Source organism: Psammomys obesus, unplaced genomic scaffold, assembly GCF_907164565.1.
Source record: "Psammomys obesus unplaced genomic scaffold, mPsaObe1.curated_primary_1811, whole genome shotgun sequence".
Lineage (NCBI taxonomy): Eukaryota > Metazoa > Chordata > Mammalia > Rodentia > Muridae > Psammomys > Psammomys obesus.
The window spans coordinates 3,251,957-3,276,293 of NW_026585895.1; the positions used below are offsets into that span (position 1 = coordinate 3,251,957).

The 24,337-nt window shown below is 38.4% G+C and overlaps 1 protein-coding gene across 1 annotated transcript in view; it reads right to left on the reverse strand.

The window, feature by feature from the left end:
• Positions 1-16,393: 16,393 nt before the first annotated feature.
• Znf804a (zinc finger protein 804A) overlaps positions 16,394-24,337 on the reverse strand; it is a 223,424-nt gene continuing 215,480 nt past the window's right edge. Inside the window, exons 3-4 of the mRNA XM_055600554.1 lie at positions 21,904-22,034; positions 16,394-19,974 (exon numbers count right to left, since the gene is read on the reverse strand). Of these exons, the coding sequence (XP_055456529.1) occupies positions 16,803-19,974; positions 21,904-22,034 (3,303 nt within the window). The 3' untranslated portion in view covers positions 16,394-16,802. The remainder of the gene's footprint in view (positions 19,975-21,903; positions 22,035-24,337) is intronic.

Sequence of the window (24,337 nt, forward strand, 5' to 3'; positions counted from 1 at the left end):
TTATTATTATTATTATTATTATTATTATTATACAATTTATTCACTTTGCATTCTCGTTGTAGCTCCCTCCTTCGTCTCCTCATGGTCCCACCCACACTCCCTCTTCCTCCCCTCTCCCTCTCCCCCAGTCCACCGATAGGGTATATTGGTTTGTTTCCCTCTCCTGCTGTCTGACCCTAGCCTAGTAGGTCCAATCAGTACTGCTTGGATCCTCTTCCTCTGTGGGCTGGCTAGATCACCACACTAGGCAGAAGTGATCAAGGAACAGCCAACTAATCATGTCAGAAACTGTCTCTGATCACCTTACTAGGGCGCACAAATGGAAACCAAGCTGCCTCAGGGCTATATCTGATCAGGTAGTCTAGGTCCTCTCTCTGTAAGGTCTTTAGTTGATGCACCAGTCTCTACAGTCACCCTTGGGTACAGCATTTTTGTCTTTGTTGGTCTCCTTGTGGAGCTCCTGTCCCCTCCAGTTCTTTCTATCACCTCCATCTTCCATAAGACTCTCTGTGCTCTGTCCAAAGTCTGGCTGTAAGTCTCTGCATCTGCTTTGTTCCCCTGCTGGCTGGAGTCTACCAGAAGACATCTTTGATAGGCTCCAGTCCTGTTCCTTCTCTTTTAGCACTTCCAGTGTCTATCTTGTTTTCCCTTCTTAATGAGGATTAAGCATCTTCTCTAGGGTCTTCTTTGTTGTATAGCTTCTTTAGGTCTGTAGATTTTAGTATGGTTATCCTATATTATAGGGCTAATATCTGCTTATATTTGAGTATATACCATACATGTCTTTCTGCTTCTCATTACCTCATTCAGCATGATCTTTTCTAGCTCTATCCATTTGCCTGCAAATTTCATGATTTCCTTGTGTTTAATAGCCTAGTAGTATTCCATTGTGTAAATGTACCACAATTTCTGTATCCATTCCTCGGTTGAGGGACATCTATCTAGTTTGTTTTCAGATTCCGGCTACTACGAATAAAGCTGCTATAAATATAATTGAACAAATGTCCTTGTTGTATGGTTGAGCATCCTTCAGATATATGCCCAGGAGTAGTATAGCTGGGTCTGAGGTAGCACTATTCCAGCTTTCTGAGAAAGCATCAGACTGATTTCCAAAGTGATTGTACAAGTTCATACACTCACCAGCAATGGAGGAGGGTTCCTCTTTATCTTCTGCAGCGTGTGTTGTGTGTTGTCACTTGAGTTTTTGATCTTAGCCATTCTGAAGGGTGTAAGAGAGAATCTCAGAGTTGTTTTGATTTGTATTTCCCTGATGACTAAGGATTTTGAGCATTTCTTTAAGTGTTTCTCCACCATTTGATGTTTGTTGAGAATTCTCTGTTTAGCTCTGTACTTCGTTTTTTTAAATTGCATTTTTGGGTTGTTATTTCTTAGAGGGATGTTCTTTTCTAATGAGAGACAAAAAAAAAAAAAAGGAGTAGATCTGGAGGGGAGAGGAAGTGGGAAAGACCTGGGAGGAGTAAAGGGAGGGAAAACAAAAATCAGGATGCATTGTTTGAAAAACAAAATGTATTTGCAATAAAGAAAAAAGAGGAAAGAAAAAGAAAAAAACTTTGAATAGCAGTCCTTGAATAAGCATCTTATATATCTCAAGGTGCAGTTGGAACAACGCGGGTTTTTTGAGGAAAATTATTTATCAGGCTAAAAACAAGATTTTATGGTACAGATAAATCAATGCTGGTATTCATTTATGAAAGTCAGGTAGGCAGAAAATTCTGGATTGAATTGTCAAATGCTCCAAATGCTTCAGTTTTTAACTTCCAAACTCGGCTTCAGGCAGGTCAAAGTTGAAAGGTGAGTTCAAGAGAGACCTTGCAGAGCTCTCCTGCGGCCTGGACACCGCACTCCAACTGTCCTGAGGACTTTGTTATTCATTGGGCCACAACTGAGTAGGTCACTTCAGCAAAGGACTGAGATCTTCAGCATGATAACTGGAAATGATGGCACAGAATGCTCTCTTTGTATAATACTGGCAACAGTAAGAGGAGAACAGATAGAATCAAAACAAAAAAGTACATTAAGATGAGGAATGTGTGCCCTTTCAAGCCCTGTACTTACATTTTCCTGTACTGACAAATGTTATAATGCTTTTAAAAGCCAAGTTTTTTCTTCATTTTTATTTTTATTTTTTAATTTATTCAATTTACATGCAGATTGCAGCACCTTCCCGCATCTCCTCCCACTACGCTGAAAGTGGGATCCTCCTCCCCTGCTGTCTGACCCTGTCCTATCAGGCCCATCAGGACTGCTTGAATCCTCTTCCTCTGTGGGGTTGAAGCAGACGTTGAGACTCACAGCCAAAGTACAGGCAGAGCACAGGGAGTCTTACGGAAGTAGATGGGGAAGAAGTGCCTAGGGGGTGCAGAAGCTCCACAAGGAGACCAACATAGCCAGAAAATCTGACCCCAGGGTTCCTGCAGAGACTGATGTTCCAAATACTGACCTTGCATGGAGAGGACTTAAACCCTCTGCTCAGATGTAGCCAATAAGCAGCTCAGTCTCCCTGCGGGTGAGTAAGGGGAAGTGTAAGGTCTCTCTCTGAATGACCTGGGTGGCCTGCTCTTTGATCACCTCTAGCCCTGGTGGCCCCTACCCAGCCAGCCCACAGAGGAAGAGGATCCAGGTATTTATCGTGCTTTATATTTATTTATTTTAAGAAATAATCATTTAGAGTTGAGCTGTCTTACTTTAGCAAGGTATTATGAAGGAGGTTTTGGAGCATAAAGTCGACAAATTAATAATTTAATATTTGCTCCAGTAATAAACATTTGTTCTCCTCTCCCCTCTCATTGGGATAGCAGAGAAGAATCCATGTCCAGAATTACTCATCCCCTAGTTCCGGCAAATTCTGATGAAGTCTTCTGTGTGGGACCCTCAACCATATAAGCAATGAAGGAGCTTTTTCTTCCAGTCAGTGTGTATTCTTTTTGCCCTCTATTTACTAAATAAAGGTACAAACTTGACTGGTACAAACTAGCATTTAATTTAAAAAGAAAAGAAAAAGAAAGAATCTCAAAAAGGCTTTGCCTTCAGATTTCTTTCTGAATTCCGTTGTAACTTTTGAGAGATGTATATTCTCTTCAGAGCTATTTGTTAGTGTTTCATGACTCACAACCAAACAAAACAAGTAAAATGCTCTTTTACAGTCCTACTGTTTGGGAGTCAGAAACATGCCAGTGGGGTGTGACTGAAATAGACTGAATTTAAGAAGGAATCTTTTGTGGAAACAAGAATAGAGGTGTCAAGGAGACTGAAATATACATTTCAGCTTTGGTTACTGTGTGTAATACCTGTGATGATCAGTGTAAACATTAGAAACTTGTTTGTTTGCTTGCTTGCTTGGTTGGTTGGTTGGTTGGTTAGTTAGTTGGCTTTTGGCTCATAGTTTCAAAGATTTTAGTCTGTTACTGTGATTCCTGTGATGAACCAATATAATGGGAAGGGTATGTGATCAAATTCTTAATTTCAAGACCAGGATGAATGAATAATCAAAGGGTCATCTAAATACCATAAGTTCCTGTTAGGCATATGGGTATTGACCTAAAGATTCCTCTACCTGTGTAAAATCCCTACTAAAGTGGCAACAAAATATCTCCAAAGCTTAAGAATGATGATGTCAATATAGGAGAGTAAGAAGATAATATACAAAAGTCAACTGAATATCCATACACCAGAAAAAAATCAGTAGTATTTCAAAGCATATTGTATGGCCGTAATAAAATGTCATAGAATGGGTGCTTTAGAAAACTGAGTACCAAGAGGATCAAGGTATTGACAGATTTTATTTCTTCTAAATCCCCTCTTTTTGTAACAGAAGGTCATCCTAGTGTGATTTTGTAGGGCTTTGACTGCATGTGAAAACACTCCTGATATATAAATATATATATATCATATATAATATATATATAATATATCATATATATCATATATTATATATATATATATTATCCAGAATTCCCTGGAGTATAACCGCATTACATTATGTACCCATGTGCATACTGATGCACATCTTAAAAACTGTGTAGTAACAGTTGAAGATCTAAATAAAAGTTCTAGACATAATTCTATTTTTCTAAAAATTTTAGGCATTTTCACAGAGAGCCACAAAACATATCCCCTTCCTTGTACATTTATTTCTATTGACAGCAATTTATATTGTTTAGAACTGTGTGCTAGAATAAAGAAGCCAGCATCAGTACTTTATCATTAAGTAATCTATAGATCATATTAAATATACTTTGTCTCATATATGGTCGGTGGCTATTGAGAATTATAAAATCAGTGTATACCAGTAATTTATTCACTTAAGACTGTGTGGAAATATATCTTTTTACCCTGCTCATCATTGCTAATGAAAACCACTGGTTTTCCTATTATATACAGGCTGGCTTTCTTTTGGGTGTCATATTCCTGAAATAATATTCTCTGTAGTTTTCATGCTAGTTTCAAAATGTGCTTGTAAATTTCTTGATACATTTTATGCTTTTAGTGTTTATGCTTTAAAATGCTGACTAGCATTACATTGTGAATGTACACATTGAAACACACACACAGAGTTGAATACTTATTTAGCATTTGTTCTTAGAAAACCTACTTAACCTGTTAACCTTGGTCTATTTATTGGTAAAGTGTAATGCTAAATTTAAATATATCATTATTATAAAGCTCAACACCAAGGCAAAAATGCTGGTCATATAATATTATGATAACTTCAGATAACCTTTGCTTATGCGTTACAGCGCATCCATCTCCTCATTATAAATACTTGGCTATTAAGAAAATTTTCTTTCGATTGAAATGTGTCCAAATTAAAAACAAAACAAAAGAAAAAAAAAAACAATCTTTATTCTATCCCTCAGAGATTACACAGGTAAAATATAGCTGCTGAGTAAGCCTCTTAGCAGTGTTCTGTAATGATTCTTATCCATAATTTTCACCTCATGTGACATGAAGTCCTGCTTTAATAATTTGTTTCTAAACTGATTCAACAGTGACTATGTCTGCCCCTTCCTTGCTGGAGTCACTGCATCTATAATGGTCTTCATTTTAATCTCTTTTCTTCCTCTAGAGAAGTAATAGGGACGTTTCTGTTGACACACAGGTGTACCTGATTTTCAATCATATTGTTTCTTGTGCTGTCTCAGTTGGAGGTGCCAGAGATTTATAGCAAGGTCGGAACACTATTATTAAATCTGTTACACGTGTCTAGGGGCATCATGAGACTGAAGCTGGAAGCAGACACTGTATTGCTTTCTTACACACATTTCTTTTTCCAAATGATTATGACCAATGCTTATTTTCTCAACTCATTCACAGCAGAGCTGGATGTCCAGACCAGCTGTCAAAGGAAGAAATTGTTTCAGGTGAAAGAAAACAAATTAGATTTTGAAAAAAAAATATGTTTCCCATAAATCAAACACATGTTAAATGATAAACACCTCAACCATGAATTACAAAAATAAACACAACAAATCACTTATTATCACTATCTCTATATAAGTGGTCTATAAATCACCTACAATCCTACATCTTTTTAAACAAAAGAATATCAGAAATTAGTTTCAATTATACTATATTCTATTCTAAATATAATCTATCTCTTTAAAATTGATTTATTTTAAATTAAGTAATAATTCTTCAAAGACTAAAAATTTCCGTTGAATGCTATTGCACAAGGCCATTCAGATAATAAACAACAGAGAGGTGATTTGGAATCAATGTTACTCATGGAAAAAAAGGGTCTACTTAGTCAGGAATGACTGATTTCATTTCCCCTCTTACGATGAACTAAATTCCTAAAGCCACAGTTTTACACAGGAGTGAAATTTCATGCATAGAGTTATTGCAGGTGGAATGTGGACCTTCTTTCCCTAACACATGCCCAAATTAGCTTTAGGTTTTGTGTATGTGTTTTCCCGTTCTTCATGACAGTTTCTCAAAAAGAAAAAGAGAAACTTGTTAGCTGGTATTCAGTGACCAATAAGCAACTTTTAAAAACCTGATATTTATGGATCAATTGCAAGAATTAAAATTTACATGAGGCTTTAAATCTCCATAGCATCTTTTCTCACAACTTATCTTCCATGTGTGTCCATCTGTGTTTGTCTTTGCTGGAATTTTGAACGAGAGGATGTCAACAATACAGATCTTCACATTTGCCTCTGGGCACCGGAATTATTGTGCACAAACACAGTGAAATGCTGCATCCACCACATCAGTGATCTCATATCTGTGTTGTATTTTGTAAACTTATTTATTATTGTTGTTATTATTATTTCTTACAATTTACTCACTTTATATACCGGTTGTAGCTCCTTCCCTCATCTCCTCCCAGTTCCACCCTCCTTCCTTCTTCCTCTTTTATCCCTCTTCCCTAGTCCCATGATGGGGAAATTCCCCTCCCCTACTGTCCGGCCCTAGCCTATGAGGTCCCATTGGGACTTCCTGGATCCTCTTCCTCTGTGGGCTGGCTAGGTCACCCCAACAGGAAGAAGTGATCAAGGACCAGGCAACCAAGTTCATGCCAGAGGCTCTCACTTCTCCCCTTACTAGGGAACCCGTATGGAGACAGAGCTGTCTATGGGCTACACCTGAGCAGGGGTCTAGGTCCCCACTATGCATGGTCTTAGTTGATTCATCAGTCTCACCCTTGGGCCCAGCTTTTTTGGCTTTGTTGGTCTCCTTGTGGAGCTACTGTCCCCTCCTGGTCCTTCTGTCTCTCCCTTCTTCCATAAGACTACCTGTGCTCTGTCCAAAGTTTGGCTATGAGTCTCAGCATCTGCTTTGATCCCCTTCTGGTTGGAGTCTTTTAGAGGCCCTCTGTGACAGGTTCCCATTGGAAATGTACCCTAAGATAGAAATACTTTTCTTTGTGATTTGTCATGGAGAGGAAGGAGATCTATTAGAGGAAGGGACACTATAAAAAGAAAAAACAGTAACATGAAGAAATTTACATTGTAAAAAGCAGTGAAACTTGAAAGTATTTGCCTACTTGACTATTCGCGAGTTATCCTACCAAAGTTGCATAGATTCTGGTGACAGTGGAGAAGGCATCTGTAACTGCCACAATTAAACTGTTTTTCTGCAGTTTCTCTGAGCTTTGATTTTTGACAACATAAGAAAAATGCCCAGGAGGCACCTGAAAACACTTCCATTGCCATAATAGCAATAGTGCCGGGACTTGGCTCCAAATGTAGAAACTATCACAACTATCACACTCACCCCATGGCGGTCATTATTTACATGACAAAATGTAATCCAGAACAACAACAACAACAACAAAAATGTAGTATCTTACCTACACAGCATACAAAAATGTGAGTGCCACATGGAGAGAGGCCTCTCATTACTTTTAAATTTATGAAGGTGTTTTGTTTGAGTCTTCTCTTAAAGTACAGGAATTATTGGAAACTTTTTTAAGATGGGGGAAGGAAAATTAAATCAAGCCATATGAATATAGAATGCTGTAGGAAGAACTACTACAAAGCAGAACATCACCCAGGAAAGAGCCACAGGAATTAAAAGCAGCCAGGCTTTATTCCTGGGCCCTCTGAGTGTGCTTAGTCACTGACACATCGGGATTTTACTTCTAAGGTCTTGGTTTCCTCACCATCTCCCTCAAATAATGTTCCCTTTGATTCTGCAACAAAGTTAACCTCATTTGCAGAGTAAAGGGGACTTTTGGTTTCCTGATGGCTACTCCGAGGCAGGGTGGGTCTTATTTTATTTTGACAGTGATTTTTAAATAAATAACCTCCTCGCATTTCTATCTCAAATCATCTTTCTGGTGAACTATCGAAGCCAAGCCAAGAAAATTAAGAAAAATGGTTGACAACTCATGATAGCGTTTGCTTGAAAGGTGTAAGAATTACAGCACTTCGTGACAAGAAGTTCGGTTGGGTGGGTGTAATTACAATCCTGATTTAAATGTTCGAGGAGCTTCAGAAAAGGTCTGCCTGGCTGCCTTAGCTATGTGAGTATCATTGTCTCTATAGTAGTCGGGTTATCTCAGTTGTTGCATAATAAATATGAGATCAGAAATTTTCTATTCTCACATCATAGTAACTGAAATAAAATAAACACGATGAAATTTCCATTCAATGTGCATTGCAAAGTGTATTCCATAGAAGGTCAAAATAGTAGGACAATAAAAAGTTTCTTTCTTTATGTCTATTTCCAACATTGTTTAAATAATAAATTTTGGGACTCTGGATTATAACTTTTTTCCATATATTATAGTATTAATTTTATACAAATTTTTCAACATAATTGTATTTTCTCACTTCAAATTACTTCCAATGCAATATGGATGACATTAAAATAAAAATTCAAAAATATTGTCTCATAGATTTACTTTAACTGAGTTAACAACATCAGTGAACAATAAAATCTCCTTCATAGGCTTTCAGTAGGGACTGTGGTTGTTCAAGAAATTAATATATATAACTTTATCCTTACTGGCATTTCATGTATGTACACCTATTATGCTTTATAGATAACAGCTTTGTTTAGACTTTATTACTAAAATTTAAAGCTATTTTTTGTAGGTTTTACAATTAATTTCTTTTATTTTTTGCCTGTTAGTAAAAAATTTGAATTTCTATGGCCTTTCTCTTTTACTTTTATTTTAATAAATATTATAAATATAGTAAATAAATAAAACATCATACACCATAGTTAACCAGAGCTAGTCTACACAGCTTAACAAACATATACTACTAGAAAGCCAGAAATGCCTTTAAAATGGAGGCATTCACAAACAGCCCTGGCTAGACATTTATTTAACTGTGTAAGATTAATTCTCATCTTCTTTTCCTCAGGAAATTTATTTCCTCTTTTTCTTTGGATGATCCAAAGAAATATATTTGATTTGGAATAAGAATATAACTTTAAAGTTTCCAAGGAGTTAGGGATTTAAAAATCTCTCATACTAAAATTCTCTTGAGGACATAGTATCATCCTCTTAAGGATGTTTCCTAATTCCAAAAAAGCACCGTTAAACAATTCTTGATTACTGTGTGTGTATTTCACAAAATTGGTGTGTAGAGAGACAAAATGTATGCTCTCTTCCTATAGATTTTTCCTCTAGATTATATGGCAATAGGAGGGATAGTGGCCAGGGCTCTTCCAATCTGTTAGCAAAGAAAATGACTTAAATTTTTAGAATGTGTATTACTTCCTTACACAGTAGTAGAAATTACTATAAATTAAAACAGGGAAATAATTCAAAGGCACCTTGGTCGGGCTTTGCACTTGGGGGGAAGTGAACCAGGGTAGGGACGGAAAGCTTTTCCCCTTTTAATCGCCGAGTGCGCAGTGAAGCAGGCAAGCCTCGGGGCCAGGTTTTTACAGTCTCAATCCAATGCTAATCTCTTAATCTACCTGATATTGGCTCATCTCTTTAATAAGCAAGTCAGACAAATTCTCTTCTGATGTACACGTCCTATGGCAGCGTGGCACTGGAACAATGTGGCCTATGCTATGAAATGTCTTTCCTATGACTGAAGAGACACTGACCTTGCCAGCAGGACGTGGAAGAAGTCCAGGCAGTGGCTAGCGAGCAGGGCAGCAAGCAAAGAGGGGAGAGATTGAGTTAGTATCGTACCGTGGCTTGGACTAACAAACGCCGTTGCGCGATCCACTTCTGCAGTTATGGTCTGGCGTCGTGTTATGTGGATCATTTCAGGCTTAAATTTTCTTATGGAAACGGAATTGTGAATTATTTTCCTGTTGTCTTTTCATTTTAAGCTCCTATATTCGTATTCAAGTTTTAAACTTCATTACTATTGATAGACTCTCATCCAAGTAAAAATACGTAAAGCCATACGAGGCACAAATAAATAAGTATGCTAGCACTTTGAAAACAAAGCTGAACCAGGGGCAGTTCGTTCCCCCAGCTGAAGATGTGTACATCCCCAAGAAATGCATGTCCGGATGGTCTACCCTGTGCAGACATACTTAAGCAAAGGTTACAGGGACGAATAACGTTAAGTCATATAAAACTTGACAAATATCCTGATTCTTTTCAATTTAAAAATAATGATTTCTTTAACAACTGAAAGGGACGAGTGTGAAAAATAACGTTACATATTGCCAAACATATAAAAGTGCACTCATATACCAAAAGTTTATTATAATTGATGACATCTAAAATATATTTCAAATATTGTAGCTTTCTTTTTATTACTGAGGAAATGGTGAGGGTTGGCCAACTTCATGCTGTGGTTACTTGAACTACATAAATTACACACACACACACACACACACACACACATACCTGTGTGCAGTGCATGCTAATATTTCTAGACTTTTCTGTTCCAGCTGTTCCTGGAATGTGAAGCCATTTAATAAGACCTATAATCTGTTTGAGGCTTATCATTGTAATATGAAGATTGATTTCCTGCCAATTCACTTAAGTCAAAGTAATAGCCACTTGTAAAGCCGTTCAGATAAGCTGAATAAAGTAAGAAGATTAGTGGAATCTAAAAGCATTAATTTGAATCTTACTTGTTTAAAAATATGTAGAGAATTTAATATGTAGAAAAATTAAGATTACTTGAATGCAGGATTTTCTTGAAAATTCAGTCTCCTTATATTAAAGATATTATAAGAGTTGAAGGTTCAGACTAGAAATATAAAGAGAATATGTTTGAACGGATGTGAAATTGGATGTGAGATAATAGCATTTAGAAGCAATGTAAGTAACTCAGACACAGAGGTAGAATTTGGCAAAGCAAACAGGAGACTTAGGACATTTAGCAGCTTTAAGCACAGAAAGAGCTGGTGGCTTTTAGAATAGCCATATGGGCCAGGGAAGAGTATCAGAAAGACACTGTAATCCTCAGAACACATGAAAGAGCAGAGCAGAGCGAGGTAAGAATGTAGGATGTAGGCTTGTTCTCTTGGGAAGTGGGGAATAAATAAGGAACTTTTAGAATTATGTAATCACAAGGGTTTCCAAGTAGAAGCTCACTTATTAAGTATGCAAAGTAAGAGAAAACAACCTGTATTATAAACGAGCAAATGGATTTTTCTCCTAGTTCACTATATCTTGGATTTATGAGCATAATGCAAATCCAAGTATGGATAGTTGTGGCTTAATAATGATAAATTTGAGGAGAAGGAAAAAATGCATTTTTAGAAAACTGTTAACATGAGTTTTGTCAGAAAATTATATAATATAAAAACACTTCCTTAGAACTTATGTTGCTTGTGTATATTTTAATATAATATTCAACCAATATAAAATAATATGTCAAGTAAGGTAAACATAAAAATGGCTGACTAGATGTAGGAGAAAATATTAATCAATCTGTTTTGATAGAATAAAATACAATGAATATTTTTATTATAAATATGTAGCATAGTATTCTAAAGAATGTGAAGACAGCAAAGATGTAGAAAACAACAATGAATTGTGTAAGGAAGCAGTTTACATAAAAAGTTAACATGTTACCGGTAAAAATAGAATTTTACAACGGAAAAGACTAGATACATTTTTAAGATGTGTGTTTATTCACAGTATAAGCATATGAAGATACAGAACCAAAAAATCTGGGTACAGGGGTCTTTGCTGAGAATGATACTCCAACCAAGGACCATTCATGGAGATAACCTAGAACCTCTGCACAGATGTAGCCCACAGGTGAGCTCAGCTCAGTGTCCAAGTGGTGTCCTAGTTAGGGGAACAGGGGCTGTCTCTGACATGAACTCAGTGGCTGGTTCTTTGGTTCCCTCCCTCTAAGGAGAGAAGAGCAGCCTTACCAAGCCACAGAGAAAGATGATGCAGCCAGTTCTGAAGATAGCTGATAGGCTAGAGTCACATGGAAGGGGAGGAGGACCTCCCCTATCAGTGGACTTGGGGAGGGGCAGGGAGAAGAGGGAGAGTGAGTGGGATTGGGAGGGGACGAGGGAGAGGGCTACAGCTGGGATACAAAGTGAATAAATTGTAATAAATAAATAATAAATTTAAAATAGAAAATTCCAGTCATAAAAACTATCTTAAAAGGTGAGAGATAAAGAGACAAACAGATAAGGACATAGATGATCACTGTGGTTTTGCCCGCAGCTGTGGAACTTGATTAAGATGTGAATGCTTGTGTTTGCTGCCCACAAGACGAAATGAATTCTAGTACTTTGCAGTCATATGGTAATATCTCCATTTCTGTCCTTAAAGTGGGATCTTGGGGCTCTCCTCACATTGGCACACCATACACTTTTATCTACTTATATTTGTGAGCCAAAGCAATGAACCACGTAGGAAGCTCCTTGGAAGAAACTTCATTTCCAAGAACGCTCAAGAGAGTGTGGATTAGCTAAACAATCTTTCTTAGAAGGAGAAGAAAAAACAAACATAAAAGAATTAGGAAGGAGAACAAAAGACAGTGAGTGAAAGGCATAGGTGGGTATGACTTCATTCTGTTCAACTGATTAATAATGAAACAGCTAACATTGGATGCATAAATATAACATTTGAGTCGTGCTCCCCTTATTATTAGCCACAGACATTTTAATAACATGAATAACACTTGTGTTTTATTCATTCCACCAGCAGTAAAAGTTAGCTTTGTGTCTGGAACATAATATATTGTTATTCAGCTTCAAAGTCTAACAGAAAGTTGCAAGGACAGTAGGTTAGATGATTGGACAACTCCTTTGAAGGCCAGAAGATAAAGATGCAGAGCTGGAGAAGATGCTGGGAAGTTGGGCTTCAGGGAAAGAGGTAAGGGCTTAGCACAAAGATTTGATTTTTTTTTCAACTTTGGAATTCAATTATTTGATAAATAATTTCCCTAGAACATGTTCTTCATGAATAATTATGTCTTCTAAAAATATTGAGCTACAATTGATTAAAGAGAAGGCTGGAGTAAAAATGTATAGAAGCCTAGAATTGTACAATACATCCTATATAGGATTAAGAGATATTTTTCATTCAGGTTTTATTCCCCATCATTGATTTTTATGGTGTGGTTAACTGTGCAGCATATACCACACTGTCCGAGAAAGACTGTGTCCTAAATGATTGGGTAAACCAGGCAGTATCTACAGCAGAGAAAACATCTGTGAAAATAAAGATTCTCTGCATGCTACACGAAAATAGAATGGAGAAAGTTCTTTTACATGAGGAAGAGGTAACCTAAAGAAGAATTTCTCAACAAAAATGACATTATCATTGAATATTGGCTCATGCCTGGTTAGTTAAATGATGGTACATGTAGGAACAAAACCTTTGCAGGCTTACTGATCATGCCCAGACAAGCTAAAAGAGGACTGTAGTTGTGTCAAAAAGGATAATTGACCTTAAAGATTGTTATAATAGATGGTTGTTAACATGTTCTTCATTGGAGAAATTTCTTCACATGACATGTAAAGGCTTTTAGTGTTTATATTGAAAATAACAGACTAGAAAATGAATTTAAATGTAATGTTGCATTTTTAAAGTGCAGCAGGAGAAGCTACCTTTGAAGATGACTTTGCTTTAGCAACATAATTTAGTATTTTGTCATTCATAGAGCTCATAATCATAAGACCAAAAAGCAGGTTTCACTGGTACTTATAAGGAAAAGTAATTGTTTTGAGCTAAAAATTTTTGTCAGATAGCCAGACTGAGATGCCCTGTGTTTAATTCATTCTAAGTTGTCCACCACCAAATAAAGGACTTTTGTTTGCCAAGCATAAAGTTAAAGTCTCCAATTTTTATTTTTTTTCCAATTAATCAATGGACGTCAGTTCTTATTTTAACCTCTTTTATTTATCTGTGTTTGTTATGAATGTGTATACCGTATGTGAATGTGGTGTTTCCACAAGTATGTGGGTCCATGTACCATGCATACATTTGCAAAGGCAAGAGCGACCTGACAGGGGTCCTATTCTGCCTCTCCCGGCCTTGCTCCTCCAGGCATCTGGGATGCCTCACTGAAGGTGGAAGGCATAGTTTTGCATAGACTTGCTGGCCAGCGCTCAGTGATCTCCACGTCTCCACCCGTCAGGGTTACGGAAGTACAGGTCGTTGTGCCTTTTCGCCTGCATCCTTTCTCCTGCATCGGCTCTTACCCTTGTTTCATGGGCTTGTATCTGGGACATCTCCTCTGCCCTGTAAAACCTTCTGTTAGCTGAGTATAATTGCATTTCCTATATTTCCTATTCATGTTTCACCGTGAAGTTACTTGTCTCGTCGTGGTTGCCACACGTGGTATAGTGATATCGGTAACTAACAGACAGTAGATTGGAGTCACAACGATGCATGTCTGAAAAGAATTACGTTCCAGCTTTAGAAGGTAATGTTCAGAAAAAGCGCCAGGAAGTAACCCACGCTGCTCTCAGAGTGTGGATGGTCACTGCACTGACATGAGTCCTTCTCTATTCCTGGAATTCTAAACTTTCAGAGTCCGGTGGCCCACTGCTTGATGACGCTTCCTGACTTCTGTACCGTTTCCCATTCATTGTCGCTCTTCACCAGTTGATTCGAGTCACTTCACTGTAGGGTGAGTGTTGTCAGAATAGATGAACAAGTGTCTCCTTATAAATTCATATCTCTAACACATAATGGATGAGAAGAAAATGTAAATAATTTCTTAGAACAGTATGAAATATAGAGATGAAGTTATAATAAGGATGATGCTTTGATAGTACTTAACTGAAGCTCAGGTCTCCTGTTGAACTATCTGTATCCATGACAACCTAACAACTTAGATGTCGAGTTCAATTTCCACCCATCTTACATAAAACTCTCTCCCTCCTACATACTAGAAACTCCTGCCATGTGCTAGTGGCAAACTATACAGTTAGTATCATTTAAAGTTAAGCCAGTGTAGCTAACCACATGACTTGACAACAACAGTTTAAACAGCTAGAGGACCACATCATTTGTAAATGAAAACAGAAGTGATGACATGAAAGAAGAGCGGCAGAGAAACGCTCCGGGAATGGGAATTAAAGGAGGTAAACGAGTAGGTAAGTAGCAAGCTGGAGAGTGGACATAGTGTGATGGAAAGCAAGGTGCGTTTGGTAAAGTCAGACAGTCAGGTTGAGTTTGGGGCCACATAAGCAGCAATCTTCTTCTGTTAAATGAAGGCCAGTCTGGGTCAGCATTTTCCAGGAGACATCTTCATCTACTTTGTCTTTAAACATATTTTCTAATGTTTTACTTGGAAAAAAAAATTATCTCTTTCAATTTAAGTTCCCATTTTGGGGACATAATATCTTAAGGCATTTGAAATAAAATTACTTCTATCTTATTATTATCTACTTATTTTTCAATCATAAATTGGCACATTTTTAAGGAGAGCATTTTTAAGGAGAGCATCAACATCAATTAGTGAAAATAACTGTCCTAACTTTCTTCTTTGGCTCTTAGTTAAAAATAAAACTCAATATTGGTTTTTATGATACGGCAGATCTAGTTTTCAGAACAGAATCACAGAGAAGTTGAAGTCTGTTGTGTCCTCTGATATAACAAGAATCCTAACATTTGTGTCTAATGAGGTGAACCCACCCTGACTAAAATGAAGACTTCTTAGCAGCAGGCCTTCACTGGAGCAGACACAGCTAGGAAACTTGCTTGAGGAAGTTGTCTTCTTCCATGGCTTTCCATTAAGCATTCGCATGTTTTATTATTCATCAATGTTTGGGTAAAGTGTAACACTGAGATAATTACAAATAACGCAGAATCTGGAAAGCTAATCAGGAAAATGTCTGCAGTTGTTGCTGCCTGATTTGGAAAGATGCTACAAAAGGATTACTAAAGGAACAGCTATTGATTTTTTTTCCACCTTGATATTCTCAAGAATATATGAAGCCACAGACAATGTTTCTGTGGTTGATCTCAGATTGTCATTTAATAGTGACTTATTAAAATTAAAATTATTTTTTTTCATTTATGTCACTATTTTCATTTATGTTTCATGTAGGACTTGAAAATTATTGTAATAATTTTTAAAATTTTAACATTCAAAAATTTTATGAACACACTTATATTACTTAGTTGACATTTGTGTTTTAGTATTTCTATGGGGGATAGTATATATTCTGCAGGATTTTTAGACTACTGCCCTTTCAAATCCTAAAGTTGCTTAAATATAAATTCCCGTGGCCATTGTGTAAATCCATGGCCAAGAAATGCAGTAAATTCTCAATATAAGTGATGTTATAAGAAGTGGAGTCCTAACAAATATGCTATTACACTTCCTGTGATTGATGGCAACATTTAAGTGTGATAAAACACTGAAGATTCTCGGTTCTTGGTAATTCAGTGAAACCACTGGGCAGAAAAAAAAAAAAAATCACGAAGAGAAAATATCCAATATTTCTAAATCAGTGAAGACCACCTAAACACCAAAGTTTGATTTACTTAAATAATTAACAAAAATTTATTGCAAGAGATATATTTCACTGAATTTGCAGTTTCAAGGAACGTGGTACAAAACAAATAGGGTCATCCGCTTTGTCTAAACATTAAATAGGTGCAAATACACAAAGATTAGAAAAAACAAGGAGCATACTTTACAACGTAAGTTACAGTACCATAAATATATTTTATGTACATTATACATACTCTTAAGACATCATTTCAATATACAGCATATATTGTAGTGATCCTCAAACTATTCAGTGCTTTAGTAATATTATGTATCAGAAACTTTGATAATTTATTAGCATCGTTACACGTACGGTAAATGGTCTGAAATCAGTAAGGGCAGCTTCGGCCAGTCTGTTCTGTCAGTTACGCAGCCAGTTGCGCACGCGTGTAGGTAAACACCTGTGCTCTTTCCCCTTTGCGGTGGAGGCTAGAAGAGGGGCTGGAGGGGAATGACGGTGGGGTGTGGTGAGAGCAATGAAGGGAAGAGCGCGTGGGGCAGGGGCGGGAAGGCCAGGTGGCTGGGCTGAAGGACGGAGGCGGGGATGACTGGCCCCTGCGGAGCAGCCAGCAGCGCGGGCTGCGCGCCGGGGCACAGCCGAGGCCCGACGGCTCCTACGGGGAGCTGAGGTACGGCTGTTCTGGCGAGGGCAGGGCCTTGGGGCAGGAGCTGCTGGTGCGGCTGGAGCGCTCTGAACGTCCCCGCGGCGGCGGCGGCGGCGGCGGCGGCGGCGGCGGCGGCCGCGGCGCGGTGCTGCAGGACGGTGTGGTGGACGGTGGCCACCGAGGTAGAGCAGAGGGGCGGCGGCGGCGGCGGGGCCGGGGGGAAGGGGACGGCGACCTTGTTGGCCAGCACGTTCGGCGGAAGGAGGTGCTGGTAGACCTCGCAGGGCGGAGGCTTCAGCCTGTCGCGGTTCTCCAGCGGGATGAACAGCGCGGGCTCCGGCAGGGCCAGCGGCGCCAGGATTCGCTCGGCGGTCACGAAGGTGTGGCCGCCGGCCTGGGCCTCCTTGAAGGGCGGCGGGGGCGGGCGGAGGAGGCCCGAACTGCAGCACAGCCACTCGGCCGCGGCCTCCGTCCTTCCCGGCGGGCCGCCCTCGGCCAGCCCCGAGCGGCAAACCTGCGACTTGGGCTGCGAGTTTCGCAAGTTTCTCTCTGCGTTAGGCACCTTGAAAGGAACTCGCTTGGCATCACCATCGCCGCCCGTGGTCCGACTTCTTTGACTGGGCTCGAGCAAGGTGCCGTCGCTGGTGTCCTTGGACGGGGGCCTTGCCACACGCGCGGATGGAGTGCGGCCACCGGAAGCCTGCGGAAGGTCACGTGGCGTGGTCTCCTTTGCCGACTGCTGGCCTGGGCCGCTGGCTTCCGGAGGAAGCGCACTGCAGGGATGGAGCGGCCCTTGGACGTCTGCTGTCTGTGTTTGTTCTGAGGACTCCCCAATACTTACATTTTCTTGTGGTTTTACTTCCTCCTTTCTGTCTTCCTTCACTAATCCAGCTCGGTGACGCAGAGAAGAACTGGGCCTCATGAGATAGTCTGAACTGTCTTTGATTTTCCAAGTTCTTCCCCCAACGTGGAATCTACTTCTTTTTCTCCTTCGTTTCTTCTTAGGCTGACAGGAAGGGACTGAAGCATTTGGGGGTCTCAAATATTCTTCTGTTAAATGATTGTGTTGGTTTAAGCTCTCGTCTGATGAGTAAGAACACGAATGTTGTCTGCGTTTCCTGTGAAATCTCTCTGCTTCATTTGTGAGAGCATTGTAACCTCTCTTGACAGGCTGATTCTGACTGGGGCCTTTCGCATCACTTTGAGAAACAGAACACCTGTCATCCCCTCGACGGCTTGATGTTCTGCCTTTCCAACAACAGTGAGTTCTGCCGTGTGTTAAATTTTGCCTCTCAGAATGTATCATTGGTGGATTTGCTTGTCCATTTACAAACATTGCAGTTTTTCCTCCATGGTTCTGAGATTCCATAGCCTCGTTGTTGGATTCAGTGTTCCATGTTGCATTTATTTCTTCATTTTCCCTTAGCTGTACAGATAATGCTTTGGGCCTTGCATCAGATAGCAGATGTAAGTCTGGCAACTGCTCTGGACTCCTTCTCTGCCTCTCAGGAACTGGTCCCAGTGGGCCCTTCCCGATCTCACCGATGCAATGACTGTCGCTTTCCATTTTGCCGTGAGTTTCAGGCTCTTTGGTTGTGCCCCCATGATGATTTTGACAGAACTTCCTCCTTTTTTTCTTTCTTCTACTCTTATGGAACCAGTGTTCATGGGTTTCCTTCAACCTGATTTTGTTGTACTTTTCATTTAGAGTGTCTCGTTTAATTTGATTCCTAGCAAAATTATGTGTTTTTCTGTTCATACAGGAAATACCTTTATACCTCTGACCGACATTTTCACTCTGTCCTAAATCACAACTATTAGACAAAATGTGGCTGGCCGGAGGAGCTGTAACTTGAGAGTGATCATTTGTACTGCTGCTAATTTCATCATTTGTGCCTCCTCCGACTGGTACATCATTGCAGTCAGCATCAGATCCCTTGAAAAGCTCCTCCTCCTTCGGTTGAGAAAGGTCATTTACCATTAGCTTGTTTTTATCTTGATTGGTTTTTAATTTAGTGGACTTGAAGTCAAAACAGAGTGGATTACAGCTATATGATATGGATGGCTCTGTGGCTGTATAAACCAGCATCTCTGACGGCCACTGAAGCACGGTGGAACCAAGTTTGTTAAGCACAGGTACAAATGGGTCACACTGTCTTTTACATGAATCTGGTCTTTTTTGGAACCTTATGTTTTCCTCAGCAGTACTTGAAGGTGCCAGCGGCTCATGACCAGTTTTATTTCTGGTTTCCGTTTTGGCCACATCATTAATCTTAACTTTTTCCTCTGTGGTAGTCTGTGCTGTGCAGTCATTAGGCACCGTGGGACCTTCTATGACATCGGGGCTGTTACTCACAGGAACCTCTTCACTAACAGTGACATCTGCCATTGATATTTGATCTTCAAATGGTGCTGAATTTTGGCAAGTATCTGCATCAGAACATACGGGGAGCTGAAGTTGGCAAGAGGAAGTAGTTAACAGTGTATTATTCTCACTAGAGACTTTTTTCATCTCTTCAGTTTGAGCAGCTGCTTTGTCGGCACACACAGCCTCTGGTGGATGAGAAGAGCGAGCTTTCTCCTCAGAACTCAGAAGCTCACATGTTGGCGATGGAAGCTGAAGGTGACAAGAGCTGGGGACAAATCTTGTTTTCCTGCTGAATTTCTCCACAGAAGACTCGTCGCTGTTCTCGGAGAAGGCCGCTGCCGAGGACTCCAGCTTCACAGAGGCTTTCTTGGGAAAGACAAACGAGAAACCGGTTCTGTGTCTGTGGACAGCCTGGGTGGGATCCCCACGCTGGCAACTATTTGCTGTGCAGTTACTTGCACTTTCCGTGTCCTCTGGGGATGCGGGAACATCTTTCCCTCCCTCTGCACGATGAACCGGTTCTCGCTGGTTGTGAGCTGGCTCTACAGTCTCCTTTGGGGAAACGTCACTGGGATTTTCTCTCACAGTCACAGTCGTGGACCTGAACATGGGGCCACTGCCGGGAGCACTACAAAATGGGTGGAAAATGCAAGTCAGTGAGAGATTTTAGAAAGTGATTCAGTGACTTGTGTCTTAGACAGTTCAATTATTTTTGAAATTCTTTTAAATTTTTAAACAACAGTATGCAGGACCTTCTTTTGCTTTCAGATCATTGCTGAAACACTTAACTTCCCAATTAACTTTTTCTACCCCAATAGCCTCTTCATGGAGTATCATAAAATTCCCCACAGTAAAATTACTTTAAAACTGAGATATTTTTCAACCACTGATCCTATAAAACAGATACAAATATGTAAAAGCAAAAGTAAAAAAAACAAAACAAAAAAAAAAAAAAACAAAGACAAAATCTTAATTAAGGTTTTAGAAAGACTGAAAATTTGGTTCAATGAGGTGCTTTAGCCAGTTTTTATCCAGTCTAGGGTTTGTATCAGCTACCTTAGCTAGAGAAAGATGGGAGTCCTTTGGACTTTCTAGGTTCACAATTTACAATTACTCTGAAGTTGTAAGTTATGTTATAAAATGTTGTGCCACAGAAATATTACTCACCTAAAATATGAATTGTATTCCATCTGTATTTGGCAGTATATTATAAATGCTGAATTTTGACTTAAAAGAACAATTTGGCTTGTATATAATACTAGAAGTCTTCAAATTTTTCCTCTATATAAGGATTATCTTAAATTTCAAATTTTTCCTTTATAAAATGATTATCTTAAATTTCATTCCATTCTAAAAGTTTATTTTTAAGGAATTTAAAAAAACCACATATTACAGATGACTTTAAAAATCACTAACACAATGTACATCCATCTTCCCTCTCATGCTTCTAAATATCATTACCATTTTCTTATGCACAAGATTAATAGGGAATTTATGTGTATGTTTTGTGTCTGTACAATAAGACTGTGTATTGAAAGTTTTAATAAAGGGAAGTGTTAGACACAGTGCTTATATCTTATAAATACAGCTTTGTTAATATCTCAGAAGCTATGTTGCCAGTTCCATCTCTAAAACATTCTATTGTGTGGTCATTAAGTCCCATGATTCTTTACAGGTTTGGTTTCCATCACCTCTGCCTCCAATGGCACACCATTAAACAGATCTCATCGCTATAGCTGAGCAACGCTTTCTTTGAACAGTTCCACATAGGATAAAAAAAAAAATCCTTCATATTGTTTTAAAATTTAAACTTGAAATTCTTAAATAGGTTTTTAAGTCAAAATATTCCATAACAGTATTTCGTATGAATTAATTTAGTGTGAGATCTTTGTAATAGACAGTAACAAGAGAGACTTCATTTGTGGAGAGAAAGAAGGGCACTTTGCAAAGTGATTTTCCTTTAATACCCCTGCACTGGCTGGGCTTGTGAGGATGAATTGTAAGTGTTCACACCCAGAGCTGCTAACTGTGAGAAGCGGGTCAGAGTTTAAGAGCTGTGAACTTCTAAGAGCCCAGTATCGTTTATTCGCAGCAAAACTAATTTCCAGCTGCTTCTGAAGCGGCAGTATCTTCCTGACCTCGATTTTCAAATTTAGAAGTAATTTCAAAGAAATTTTCTCCAAATTATCATTTTAAAAAATAAAATAAGATCATCTCAAAAACAGGTTTTGCCAAAAGTCATCTTCAGTCAAATGGTTTGAATTTCATGAAGAAACAGGACAGCTTTCAATTAAGATGGCTTAGATACAAGCCTCTACTGATGTGAAATTTGCATTTATAAGCTGAGATTACAGTAATTTGGGAGTTTTAGTGAAACATGCATTAAACAGGTATTTGCATGAAATTCAAATTACTCCTCACTTCTGCAGAAAGCCATGAAAACATATATGCCTTTTCCTATGTGCTGGAATAAATAGATTTGTGCCCTTTCTTTCTAACGCCCGCTGCTGTTCTGAGGTGTATTTTAAGAAAAGTTAACGTGTCATTCTTCACTCACCACACACTTTCCTTCCTTAGCTCAGCCAGCCTGTGAAGACGCTGGAGTGCCTTTTCCTGTTTTCTCTCATCCTTCCTGGATTTAGAGGCTACATTTCGAGCAAATTCTCTCTGTTTCAGTTCTTTGAGTCTCTAAAAAAATATGGAAATAATTAGTAGTCTCTAAGCCTAGAACAACTTTAAAGTTACTTTGATGCAGAGATTTTTTCAATACATTGACTTTATCAAAGGAAAACATAGCATCAATCCAAACTTGCTTCTCACAAAACTGTTTTCTTCTGCTTTGGTTTGTAAAAATGCCCAACTGAGTAATCATATTACTGTGAAAGGTGCCTCCTCACCTTAGGTATTTTGAAATTGCAACCTTCTCTTATTGATCATTGCCTCTTAGGAATACTTGCTTAATTTAGATGATGCATCAGAGGCCTTTCTTAAGCCCATAAATGTAAGCTTCATACAAACTCAACACATTTATAGATTTTAGTTATAAGATAAAACCTCTTTTATTTGAATGTGTTCTGTACCAGAATATAAAGCCATAAGACCTAGAGCAATTGTTTCCTACTGAAGTGATTTTAATCTCAGCTACTTTTGCCAAATCAAGATCTTAGAGAAAATATTAATTTTGTTTGTAAAATTTTTATGTTGAACATTGCTTTTAATTTGCAGTAAAGAAGATTTGCTTTTCTAGGTTGAAGGTAAGAAAAATGCAAACATACTTGAATAACAACAATAAATAGCCACAAGTATGATGTAATTGAAGAAATACCAAAGGGTTCATGCTTAGTTATTCTAACTCTTGTATCTTATGTAGATAAAAATATTTAAAACAGTATTTTTCTCCATAGTTTCTCATGTTCTGAAATTGTGATGAATTGTCTTTTGAGAGAAGGATTCTATAATGAGATATGAAATGATCATATTTTTATGATGTTTTGAATAAATTTTCAACAAAATGCTCTAGGCATGTTAACTGTCCTATACCATAAGACTTGAATACAAAGGACATACTCAATAGATGTTTATTAAACTTGTCGGTGAATTACTTATATTATCCAAACCAGGAATTTTCTATACATATCTCAAAACATATTCACTTTGTCAAATGAGTATTAAACTCTGCTTTGTCACAGACTTAACATTTAATTGTATCCATACAGCATCCTGTGACTACAGTAAACTGTTACACACGGAATCATGTTCAAGTTACTTTTGATATTTCAGTCCATGAATTTTATAGGTAGGTTTATACATTTATATAACACTCTCTATCCTTTATTTCTGTGTTATATTCTTTAATAATATCTACATAACAAACATTTCAGGTTTTCTCGTTACCCATAATCCATTTCTTCAGAAGCTCTTGAAATACTACATTCAGACCTTAGTTAAACCATGTCATAAATGTTAAAGTGTACAACTTTGTCACAAAATATTTGATATCATTGTTTCCATATGACTGACAAATGTAACTAAAAATTACGAGATCCATTTACTTGTTTGGGGGTATAAATTCACAATATAATAGGTCAATGATAACATATTGCTCAATTTTAGAAATCAGTACTTTAGACATTTCCAGTTCTTACAAGTTAAGTATATTTATAAGGCTCCAAATATCTAAGAAGTACGACAAAGATTTTTACATCTTTAAATGAAATCTTTAGCAAAAGTTAATTTTTATATGCAGATATAATAAACAGATATAATAAATATACATAACCCTTGTATGTGTAATAGAACATGTGTCATGAAAGAGTTGAACTAATAAGTTTACATTCGATTCAAAATAGAATAATAATGTTTCCAGTCACAGATGAGGTGTGTTATGACCAAAAAGAGAAAATTTAAAATTATGTTAAGATTAAAAAATTGCTTAGGTCTGAAGTTCTCTTTTTTTTTTTTTGGGGGGGGGTCTTTTCATGGTTTAGGTATCAAGGCGACTGTGGCTTCATAGAATGAGTTTGGTAATGTTCCTTCTGGAATAGTTTTTTTTTATAATTAATTTATTTTTTTCTTAGTTACATTTTGTTAACGCTGTGTCCCAGTTGTATCCTGCTCCCTTATTCCCTCCCCAACCCCACATTCCCTCCCTGGTCTCTTCCCTGCCCCTTTCCAAGTCCACTGATAGGGGAGGACCTCCTCCCCTTTCATTTGACCCTGTTTTATCAGGTATCTTCAGGGCTGGCTGCAAAGTCCTCCTCTGTGGCCTAACAGGACTGCTCCTCCCCTGGGGGGGGGGAGGTCAAAGAGCCTACCCTTGAGATCCTGTTAGAAATAGTCCTTGTTCCCCTTACTTTGGAAAACTACTTGGTTACTGAGCTACCACGGGCCACATTCGAGCAGAAGTTCTAGGTTATATCCATAGATGGTCCTTGGTTGAGTGTCAGTCTCAGAAAAGACCCTGTGCCCAGATATATTTGGTCCTTGTAGAG